Source organism: Plecotus auritus (genome assembly GCF_963455305.1).
Source record: "Plecotus auritus genome assembly, chromosome: 9".
In the NCBI taxonomy this organism is placed as follows: domain Eukaryota; kingdom Metazoa; phylum Chordata; class Mammalia; order Chiroptera; family Vespertilionidae; genus Plecotus; species Plecotus auritus.
This window is the reverse complement of record NC_137783.1, coordinates 42,480,996-42,493,239: the sequence shown is the minus strand read 5'-3', so window position 1 is coordinate 42,493,239 and position 12,244 is coordinate 42,480,996. Positions and strand designations below refer to the sequence as shown.

At 39.2% G+C, this 12,244-nt stretch overlaps 1 protein-coding gene across 4 annotated transcripts in view; it reads left to right on the top strand.

Moving 5' to 3' along the window:
* Positions 1–12,244, top strand: part of DNAJC12 (DnaJ heat shock protein family (Hsp40) member C12) — a 59,844-nt gene that overhangs the window by 45,226 nt on the left and 2,374 nt on the right. For all 4 annotated transcript variants that reach the window (XM_080687958.1, XM_080687961.1, XM_080687959.1 and 1 more), the window contains one exon: positions 6,737–6,941. In XM_080687958.1, coding sequence (XP_080544084.1) covers positions 6,737–6,941 — 205 coding nt within the window. The remainder of the gene's footprint in view (positions 1–6,736; positions 6,942–12,244) is intronic.

Genomic DNA, 12,244 nt, shown 5'->3' with positions numbered 1-12,244 from the left:
TCTTGAATTTTTTGGAATAGTCTGAGGAGGATAGGTTTTAGTTCTTCCTTGAATGTTTGGTAAAACTCTCCTGTGAAGCCGTCTGGCCCCGGGCTTTTGTTTGCCGGAAGCTCTTTGATGACTGCTTCAATTTCTTCCATAGTTACTGGCATATTGAGCTGTTTAGATTCTTCCTGATTGAGTTTTGGAAGGTTATATTTTTCTAGGAATATGTCCATTTCCTCCAGGTTGTCCAGTTTGTTGGAATAGAGTTGTTCGTAGTATTTTTTAACAATCCTTTGTATTTCGGCGGGATCTGTTGTTATTTCACCTCTTTCATTTCTGATTTTGTTTATTTGGGTCCTCTCTCTTTGCTTCTTGGTGAGCCTGGCTAGAGGTTCATCAATCTTGTTTATCCTTTCAAAGAACCAGCTCTTGGTTTTGTTGATCTTTTGTATTGTTTCTTTGGTCTCTATGTCGTTTATCTGTGCTCTGATCTTTATTATTTCCTTCCTTCTGCTTACACTGGGCTTTTCTTGTTGCTCTTTTTCTAACTCTTTGAGTTGTTGGGTTAGGTAATTTATTACCCCTGTTTCTTGTTTTTTGCAGTAGGCTTGTAGAGCTATGAACTTCCCTCTGAGGACTGCTTTCGCTGTGTCCCATAGATTTTGGATTGTAGTGTTTTCATTGTCATTTGTTGTCATGATGTTTTTTATTTCTTCTTTGATCTCTCTGGTAACCCAGTCATGGTTTAATAGCATGCTGTTTAGTCTCCATGTGTTTGATTTCTTTGGGTTGTTTTTATTGTAGTTGATTTCCAGTTTTATGCCACTGTGGTCTGAGAAGATGCTTGATATGATTTCTATCTTCTTGAATTTGAAGAGACTTTGCCTATGTCCCAACATATGGTCTATCTTTGAAAATGACCCATGTGCACTTGAGAAGAATGTATATTCTGTGGCTTTGGGGTGAAATGTTCTGAAGATGTCAATTAATTCCATCTGGTCTAGTGAGTCATTTAGGATTGATGTTTCTTTGCTGATTTTTTGTTTAGAGGATTTGTCCAATGGTGATAGTGGGGTATTAAAGTCTCCTACTATGATTGTATTGCTGTCAATCTCTCCCTTGATATCCTCCAGGAGTTTTTTTATGTATTTGGGTGCTCCTGTATTGGGTGCATATATGTTTACCAGAGTTATTTCTTCTTGTTGGATTGCTCCTTTTAGTATTATGAAGTGGCCTTCCTTATCTCTTGTTATGTCCTTCAGTTTGAGATCTAATTTGTCAGATATAAGTATTGCTACCCCAGCTTTTATTTCAGTTCCATTTGCCTGGAAAACCTTTTTCCATCCCTTCACCCTCAGTCTGTGTGCGTCTTTTTTTCTGAGGTGGGTTTCTTGTAGACAGCAGATATATGGGTCATGTTTTCTTATCCAATCCATTACCCTATGTCTTTTGATTGGGGCATTTAATCCGTTTACATTTAAAGTTATTATTGATAGGTACTTATTTGTCGCCATTCCTATTCTTTACACCTGTGTTCCTTCTTCCCTTCCTATTTCTTTTTTTTTTTTTTTTTTACAGCAGACCCTTTAGCATTTCTTGCATTGCTGGTTTGGTGGTAATAAATTCCCTTAGTCCTTTTTTGTCTGTGAAGCTCCTGATTTCACCTTCAATTTTGATTGACAGCCTTGCTGGGTACAGTATTCTTGGATTCAGACCCTTCCTTTGCATGACTTTGTATATTTCATTCCATTCCCTTCTGGCCTGATGAGTTTCTGTTGAGAAATCAGTTGCTAGTCTGATGGGGGTTCCTTTGTATGTAACTTTCTGCCTCTCTCTGGCCGCTTTTAAGATTCTTACTTTGTCGTTGGTGTTTGCCAATTTAATTATAATGTGCCTTGGCGTCGGTCTTTTGGGGTTCATTTTGCTTGGGACTCTGTGAGCTTTTTGGATTTGTGTGGGTTTTTTCTTCTCTATATCAGGGAAATTTTCTGTCATTATTTCTTCAAATAGGTTTTCTATTCCTTGCTCAGCTTCCTTTCCTTCTGGAACCCCTATTATGCGGATGTTGTTTTGTTTCGTGTTGTCCCAAAGTTCCCTTAGGCTCTCCTCCTGCCTTTTAATTTTTTTTTCTAGAAGTTGCTCTACTTGGGTATTTTTTCCCATCTTGTCTTCTAGCTCACTGATGCGGTCCTCTGCTTCTTCTAGTCTACTCTTGATGCTTTCTATTGAGTTCTTTACAGCAGCGATGTCATTTTTCATTTCTTCTTGGTTCTTCTTCATTTCCTCTTGGTTCTTGCTCATATTGTCGAATTTGTCTTCCATTCTTTTCAGCCACCTTATGACCATTTCTCTGAATTCTTTTTCTGGAAGGTTGCTTGCTTCAATTTCGTTTACTTCCTTTTCTGGTGATGCCTGCTTTTCTTTCATATGCGGGCTGTGTCTTTGTCTCCCCATGGTCTCTCTTCTCTGGGTGTCTGGTTATGTAGTTCTCTCTCTCCTGCGTCGATTTAAAGGCACAAAATACAGCACTACCAGGTACAACACACAAGGCACTGAACAGAAATGTATTCACGATATTAATAACCTCCAATAAAGGTGACTACCAGAGAAAGGCAAATTAGGGGATAGTAGAGAAAGAAGAAGAGGAAAAAGAAAGAAAGAAGAAGAAAAAAAAAGGGGGTGTCAAAATGAAATTGGGAAAAGGGAAAAAAAGAAGAAAAAAAAGTAAGAGAGACAAGAAAGAGACTAAGAGAGAAAGGGAAACAGACTATATATATTGGGGATAAAACTCCAATAGAACAATCACTTATCCCAGCAAATGCCAGCAACAAGTACCTGGGGATTAATACAAACTACAACACCAACTAATATTGAGTGAGGCAAGGGAAAACAGAAGCACTAAACAAACAAAAAAATAAACAAAAGAAGAATAAGCAAAACAATCTCACAAAAAAGCATAAAAATTCGATATAATCTACATTCAAACGAACAACAACAAAAGGACAGAGAAAAACAATTTTTTTGGATAGTTAAGACAGCGAAGAGAGAAGTGTGTATGGACTTGGAGCAGGGGATTGGAGATTAGATATATAAGTAGGGTGAAATTTTAAAAGGGGGTAAACAGAAAGAATAGGGAAAATCTAAAGCAGGAAAGGGGTAAGATAAACAGGACACTGAAAAGGGAAAAGTGAGGAAGAGAGTGATGGCATAAAGGTAGATTTGAGATAGAGTAAAATGATGCTAAAGGAAAGATAAAAATAGAATGTAGAACATTAATCCCAAAACAAAATGAAGAGAAAATAAAATGACACTTAAAAAAAAAAAAAGATAAAATAGCAGTAGTAATAATACGGATTGAAAATAAAAATGTAATAATTAAAAAGGTAAAATCAAGTGAGGAAAAAAATTAGTTTCTTGAGTAAAAGATGCAAAAAATGAAAATAAAAAAATAAAAAATAAAAATAAAATGTGGAGTAGTGAAGGTCATTCACTTCCTCTGTTCTGTTTGGCACGCCTGTTTCTCAGTCCGGACAGTATTGCAGTTCCCTGCGTTCCACTGCTCTTCAGTGATGTAAGCCAGTCCTGATTTTAAGCAGGCGGTGTGTCTTAATTCGTATTCCTTTATTTTTGATTACACAAGAGTCAATTTGTGATTCAGCCCCTGGGTGGCAGTGTTTCTGGATTGACTTCCGGGTTTATCTATGGCCTCTCTAGGGAGTGTTAGAGCCTTCTTTCCCTGTGGCACTCACTACGGGTTTGTGGGAGTGGGCTGCCTCAGAGCTGGCTCTCCTATGGTCACTCCCCGCTCCGATCCCCAGGTTCCAGAAAAACAACTTTCCCCTGCAGTCTCCCAGGGTTTCCCCAACTGGGTGAACCTATGAATTGGGCTTAGTAATCAGAAGCAAGAATTTCAAGAGGAAAAAGCCCAAGTGTGCGCACTCCGTGGCTGCGCGTTAAGTCTAGCACACCCCTGAAATTCTTAGGGTGTCCCTGCACTTCAGATCAAAATGGGTTGCTTTTTAGAGAGCCCTTCTGTTAGCAGCTCTGAGGGCCCCCTTCCACATTCACAGATCACGCCAGCCCCAGCAGCCACCGATTTTTTAGGCACAGACTTCCCTGGTCCTCCAGCTCCCGCAAAACGCGCGTTCCTCTCTCGAGCTGGGACCAGAGACCTCACCTTATCCTAGGCGAAATCTGACCTTTCCGTGGTGGAGTGTAGAGCTCCTCTGAACCCGTGTGTTTGCGCCAATTGGGGAGCGTTGTTCTGGGGCTCGCAGCTGTTCCGTGGGTGCCGCAGTTGTGGATTCTCAGGCTTCCGATAAGCTCCACTTTCCGGTTCCAGATGGCGGCGACTCCGCGTCCAAGCCCGCAGCTCCGGGAGGGGACCCAGCCGCAGTGGGAGCTGCCAGGTCAGGGGAACCCCGTCTAGCAGTCTCCCACCTTCTTCTGGAGTTCAGCTGTCCCCCAACTTGCCAACAAACTCTCCTAGTGCGACCCTCAGCTGTTCTTTCTTTCTGCTCCGGGACAAGGCTCGGAACACGTCTGTCTATTCCGCCGCCATTTTTCTCCCCCTTAAATTTTTTTTTTTATTGATTTGTAGTTCCACTCATTTATGCATTCATTGGTTGATTCCTGTATGTGCCCTCATGGAGATCAAATCCACAACCTTGACATATAGGGTCAATGCTCTAACCAACTGAACTACCCTGCCAGGGCCCATTTTAACCATTTTAAAGTATAAAATTCAGTGGCATTAAGTACGTTCACAATATTGTTCATCCATCATCACTATCTAGTTCCAGAACTTTTTAAATTTTATTTTATTTTATTATATATTTTTTAATTTCTTTATTGATTACGGTGTTACATATGTGTCCTTATTCCACCATTACCTCCCCAACCCCACCTCATGCCCTCACTCCCCTGTTGTCTGGGTCCATTGGTTAGGCTTATATGCATGCATACAAGTCCTTTGGTTGATCTCTCCCCCTTACCTCCATCCTCCCCTACCTTTCCTCTGAGGTTTAATGGTCTGATGGATGTTTCTCTGTCTCTGGATCTATTTTTGTTCATAAGTTTATGTTGTTTATTATATTCCATAAATGAGTGAGATCATGTGATATTTATCTTTCTCTGCCTGGCTTATTTCACTTAGCCTAATGCTCTCCAGTTCCATCATGCTGTTGCAAATGGTAAGAATTCCTTCTTTTTTACCGCAGGGTAGTATTCCATTGTGTAGATGTACCACAGTTTTTTAATCCACTCATCTGCTTATGGGCACTTAGGCTGTTTCCAAATCTTAGCTATGGTGAATTGTGCTGCTATGAACATAGGGGTGCATATGTCCTTTCTAATTGGTGTTTCTAGTTTCTTGGGCTATATTCCTCGAAGTGGGATCACTGGGTCAAATGGGAGTTCCATTTTTAGTTTTTTGAGGAAACTGCATACTGTTCTCCACAGTGGCTGCACCAGTCTGCATTCCCACCAGCAGTTTACAAGGGTTCCTTTTTCTCCGCATCCTCACCAACACTTGTTGTTTGTTGATTTGTTCTGACAGGTGTGAGATGATACCTCATTGTCGTTTTGATTTGCATCTCTCGGATAATTAGTGACTTTGAGCATGTTTTCATATGCCTCTTAGCCTTCCTTCTGTCTTCTTTCGAAAAGTACCTATTTAGGTCCGTTGCCCATTTTTTGATTGGGTTGTTTATCTTCCTTTTATTAAGTTGTATGGGTTCCCTGTAGATGTTGGAGATTAAGCCCTTATCGGTGATAACATTGGCAAATATGTTCTCCCATGCAGTGGGCCCAGAACTTTTTCATCACCCCAAAAGGAAACTCCATAGCAATCACTTCCTATTCCCCTCTCCCCCAGTTCCTGATAACCACTTCTTTCTTTCTATATGGATTTGTCTATTCTAGGATATTTCATGTAAGTGGAATCATACATATGTGGCTTTTTTGTATCTGGCTTCTTTATTTAGCACAATGTTTCCAGGGTTTATCCACATTGTAGGACTTCATTCCTTTTTTATGGTCAAATAATATGCCATTATATGGATATTCCACCTTTTATTTATCTATTCATTGGTTGATGGACATTTGGGTTGTTTCCACCTTTGGCTTTTGTGAATGAATATTCATGTGTAAGTTTTTCTTTTAACATCTGTTTTCAGTTCTTTTTTAAAAATATATATTTTTATTGATTTCAGAGAGGAAGGGAGAGGGAGCGAGAGATAGAAATGTCAATGATGACAGAGAATCATTGATCAGCTTCCTCCTTCAGGCCCCCTACTGGGGACCGAGCCTGCAACTCAGGCATGTGCCCTTGGCAGAACCGAACCCAGGATCCTTCAGTTCACAGGCCAACGCTCTGTCCACTGAGCCAAACTGGCTAGGGCTGTTTTCAGTTCTTTTGGGTATATACCTATCAATGGAATTGCTGGGTTCATGTGGTAATTCTAGGTTTAACTTTTTGAGGAAACATCTAATTCTTTGAATCTCTCCGATATTTGTCCCTTTGTTCTGTATCATAATATAGATTTATCCTTATATCATTAGTCTTCCAAATCAGGGAAGATTAAATAATTAATATCTGGATTAATTGATTAATATCTGGTTATTAGTCAAGTTTAACATTCTGAAATTAGCATTATAATAGTAGGTCAGGTGTTATCACATATTAAACTTTAAATACAGAAAGCTATATAATATTGATTTTATATTATATGTCTGCTCTTAATTAATGTAGTCAATGCACTGGGCTGTCAGAGGTAAAAAAGATCTAATGCTGGAAGAACCTGACCAGACTCATACCAACAAGATTGAAAATGAGGAACAGAATGAACAAAGAGAAATAAAGAAAAAAGAGCTGGGTTCAACCACAGAGAAAATGGACCAAAAAGAATCTGAGTCCTTGGAGAAGTCATCCTCCCCACAGAGTCCAGATTCTTCAAGTAAGTCATGTCATGTAGCTTTGCAGACAAAGAAGGTCTGAATCTCTCCAAATCTAAGGGTTGGCTTGTCCTTAAATACTTAGCATTGACATGGAAACTAGATGATACATTCCGTAATACAATCCTGGCAAAGGAAACTTTGAGGTATTTCTGGGAGTGTCTTCCTCTCCACTGAAGTAATGCTAGCTAACTTTGGGGAGTTTACTATGTGCAGGAATGTTTTCACAGAAATTGTTTTACATCTGTTATCTCATTTAATATTAACGTTACACATATTAATTTATTTAATCCTCCCTACAAGTTTGTGAGGTTGGTATCAACATTATTCTTATTTTACAGTTGAGAAAACTGAAGCCCAGAGAGATTGAGTAATTTTCTCAAGGTTATGGAGATTGTGTGGCAGGACAGGGGTCTAAACCAAGGCAGTTTGGCTTCAGTCTGTTTCTAAGGCACTGCACTATCTTGAGAAGATACCTTATCTGAAAGTAGCTCTGTAGACATTCTGAATCATTTATAGATCCACTGAAGCAGGGTGTTAGGAGGTTGAAATCCTGGCTCCCAAACTACACATCCTGACTCTACTACTTATTGTCTGTATTACTTGGTAAAAGTTACTTAACTTCTCTAGACCTCAGTTTCCTCATCTACAAAACAGAGATCATAATGGTACCTTCTCATAGATTTATCATAAGGAGATCCATGCAAAATGCTTAGCATAATGATTTGTCTATAGCAGGCCCTGGGTAAATGTGAGCTATTATTATAATTTCTTTGTTTTTCTGTGTAGCTATCCCACTGTGTGTCTTGTGTTGATAGGTATGTTATGTACACACACTGTAACTGTCCTTCAAAATCTTACTTGATTTCCAGGGTTGTGATTCAACACTCCATTAGATTTTAGCCTTTAAACAGAAGGTTCATGAACATCCTTGAACACGTATTTAATAAAAGAAGACAAGTAGATAGTTTGTGGTGAATTATAATCTTTCTAGAAATGGTCACTTCAAATCTCTCTTTGGGGAGAACTTAAAAGTGTTCACTACTTGCTGGGAATAAAGATTCTTGGAGTTGGATTCAGGTGTTAACCAAAAGATCCTTTTGTAGTTTGTACATTGACTGCATCAGCCTTGTAAATGGAAATGTGTTATAGCAGCTGATCAAAGCTGTAGCCCGAATGTCAGAAAACCGGTTTTAAGCAACACACACATGCAAACACCCACTCACACACACACACAAAGGAAAGCATGCAAATGTTTCTCCATTCAACCTTGGAATGTTTAGATCTGTCCCTCTCTAAATCCTGGAGGGCGCCTGTGACTTTCTATTTTGAATTCAGACTTCACCAGAACTTGGGGCGTTGGACACTTCAGAGACTCGGGCATGATGCTGAGGCCCCACTTGACTGCCTGTCATAAGAATCTGAAAATTTCTTTCTTTAGAAAAGTTAAACAGCCCAGCCAGTGTGGCTCAGTGGTTGACAAAAGGTCACTGGTTGGATTCCTGGTCAGGGCACATGCTCAAATTGTGGGCTTGATCCTCAGTAGCGGGTGTGCAGGATGCCGCTGATCTATGTTTCTCTCTCATTGATATTTCTATCTCTCTATACCACTCCCTTTCTCTCTCTCTAAAATAAGTAACAACATATTTTTAAAAAGCTATAAACTTGTGATAACGCCTCCCCCCAAATAATGAGCTGGTCATTAAAAAAAAAAAATCAAAGAATTATATATAAACAATAACTTAGTGCCTACCCCAGTCTCCCATCTTTCTCTGCTTCTGTTTCCTAAAGTAACCAATGCAGATGCCCAGGTGTGTCTCCTTCTGTACTGTTCCATATGCTGATACAAGCATATATTAAGAACAGTATGCATTCACCTGTTAGGGCTTTAAAAATATAGAACAGCCATACACTGAGCACATTTCTCTATGTTACACAGGAGCTAAGAGCACAGTGGCCTTAACCAGATCCCAGCTTTTCCAACCATGAATTGTGTGGCCTTGGGCAAGTGAGTGTGGAAGAAAAAGGGCTTTCTATGGAGAATCACCTCACAGGGTGATCTGATCATAAATGTCTAACTGGGCAGGTCATGGTAGGTAATCCTGCCCCAGGCATGTAACTGCTTTAGTAAAAGGCTTATCTTGGCCTTAATCAAGCTCTGTCCATGGCTTCCGTGCTTCTAGGTTAACACATCTTTGAAATGCCTCTTTTCAGAGCTCTCCTAAACTGTGACCACCCTCAAGAGAGCACATGTTCTTAACCTGTAATCCGATCGCCACCTTTGTGTAATCCTCCTTACACTCCCTCCTTAATCTCAAATACATAAAGAAACTACAAACTGTTACTCTGGGAGACATTTTTCTGTCTGTTGAGATCTCACTTCTGGGCATATCCTCTGTTTAACTCAAACAATAATTTTTAAAAATATATATATTTTATTGATTTTTTACAGAGAGGAAGGGAGAGGGATAGAGAGTTAGAAACACTGATGAGAGAGAAACGTGGATTAGCTGCCTCCCTCATATCCCCGACTGGGGATGTGCCCGCAACCAAGATACATGCCCTTGGCCGGAATCGAACCCGGGACCCTTCAATCTGCAGGCTGATGCTCTATCCATTGAGCCAAATCGGTCAGGGCTCAAACAATAAACTTTTATAAAAGTTCTCTACAGGTTTGGACATTCTTATGTTAATAAGAGTTAACCTCTTTGAGTTTTTTAAAAAAATCTGTATACTAGTGGCCCGGTGCATGAATTCATGCACATTGAAAGGAAATTAATTAGAAGAAATATTTTAAAATTGCTATTTGCCCTTTCTCTATACTAGTAATAGACGTGTCAACCAAATTCATAATCAACGATAGATGGAAACACATCCGTGCGATTGGCGCCCACGAGAGCTTTATATGAATTGCGCATGCACGAGTCAACTTAGCCTTTTATAGATATAGAATAAACTTGCTTAATTAGACCTGCTTTCTGATTTAGCTAAACTTTTTCCAGCCCAGTGAAGCACCCCAACTTCTCTTTCAGGTAATTGTCAGCAACACAGCAGTAAATGAAGCAGATTATTATTGTAGATCACGCAGGGAGAATAAAGGGTAAAATATTTAACTGCAGCAGTGTTTGACTATATTCTGCGCAGTGAGAAAACCTGAAGTAATTTTCAAGGTCCACCATTTCTTCTTTTCAGTCGGGTCAAGTTTCTAAGCTTTCTAAATCTCCATTTTCCAGCTAATGAAAAGAAAATAGGAGTCTCCTATCTACTTACTCCAGGACTTCTTTGAGGATCAAATGAGATGAGGCATGGGAAAACACTTCACAGACATTTGGTTACAGTGTAAAATGTTTGCACCTGGCTATAAAGCAAGTCATATTTCTGGGCTGAAGAAACTCCAAGGAAGCTAGTTGCTAGGGAGAAGAAGCTGGGTGTTGCTACGTGATGTCATTACCCAGACGGACACTTAGCATATTAGCCTTTTATATATATATATAGATAATGGTTAAAATAGTAGTTTCTACTTTGAAAGGTTATGTTTTTGGTATGAATTATTACTATCTTACTGTAATTGATTAAGTTAAGCAGACTTTTTGAGGAGTAAATAACTTAATATACATAATATGTTTCCATCAGGCACATAAATTTTTTTTTTTTTTTTACTGTCAGATTTCATTATTATGGGACCTCTCCTTAGAACTTTACATTTAGAATTAACTCATTGTTTCTAACAGTTAATAAATATTCCACAGTGCAGATATATCAAAATTTACTCAGGATAAATTGTGAATGAAATGGAGGGGGTGAGAGGAGGAAGGATCCTCATTCTGAGAGCTGTTTGTTGGAGAATAAGAATTATGAAATTTTGCCAAAGGCTGCATTTACCAGTATTTTCTTTGTTTGTTTTTGTTTTGTTTTGTTAATTCTCACCCAAGGATATTTTTCCCATTGATTTTTAGAGAGAGTGGAAGGGAGGGAGGAAGGGGGAGAGAAAGAGAGAGAAATAGGGGCTGGGGATTGAACCTGAGACCCTTGGGTTGGAGGGCTGACACTCTTAACCACTGAGCAACACTGGCCAGGGCCTACCAGTATTTCTTAGTGTTGTTTAAGATGTTATTAGCTGTTCTGAGTAGTGCCTTAAAGTTGGAGTTTGATGTACCAAAGTGCAGTTGCATGATTATTTATAATTTCATTCGACTGTAGTGTAAATTTTTATAATGTCAGCATTTAAGAAATATTATTCATGTCAGCTTTACTAAGCCTGAGAGGCTGCTCACATAACTTTTAAGCTTATTTGTTAATTTCCTCAAGCAATGCTTAATATTTACTTTGGAGTTTGCCTTTTGATGCCTCTTCTGTGATGAGCCCTCAAATAGTCCCCATCATCTGCTTGACTTCATTGCAACCCGTAAAATATGGACCAGAGCATCTGCAAACCAGTGTGTGAGACAACCTCACTTTTTTTCTCTTTCCATTTAAATATTCAATGAATATGGCTTCTGATAAATACTGTTTTATTTTTATTTATTTATTTATTTATTTATTTATTTATTTTTATTTTTTTATTTTTTTTATTAAGGTATTATATGTGTACATATCTTACCATTGCCCCCCACCCCCACCCCACTCCCATACATGCCTCACCCCCCAATGTTTTGAATCCGTTGGTTACTCTTATATACATGCATATAAGTCCTTCAGTTGATCTCTTATTTCCCCCACCTCTCCCTAACCTTACTGCTGTAATTTGACAGTCTGTTTGATGCTTTACTGCCTCTGTATCTATCTTTTTGTTCATCAGTTTATGATAAATACTGTTTTAGAATCAAATAGTTTTCTGTGACATCCTGCAATAAAAACAAAAAAAATGTCAAAGGTAGCAGATGCTGTGCTGTGCAGTCATGTCCTCGGGGCGTCTGCCTCCCCAGGCCGTTCCCGCCTGTGGCGCCTCGCAGAGGGCTTCCTCTGGCAGAGGCCTGCCTGGCAGCAGGTGAGATGTGAGAGGATGTGGTCGAGCAAAAGGAAGAAAAAACAACTTGTAATCTTACCACCTCAAGAACACATCGCTGATCTTTTGGTATATTTTTATATGTTAGTATTCTTAAAACTAAAGGGACCACACTGTCCATATTTTGTGTGTGCCTTTCAATTACAGGTTGTCAGAAAGAGTTTCCTGTTTGCTTTTGCTCCAAATGGAAATTCTTTAAATTTGTTTTCTATGATAATGCTAAAGAAAGTGCAAGCAGATCCTGTTTTTCTGAGATAATCACTGTCCACAATTCTGTGTATATTTTTTTCTGCCTAGATT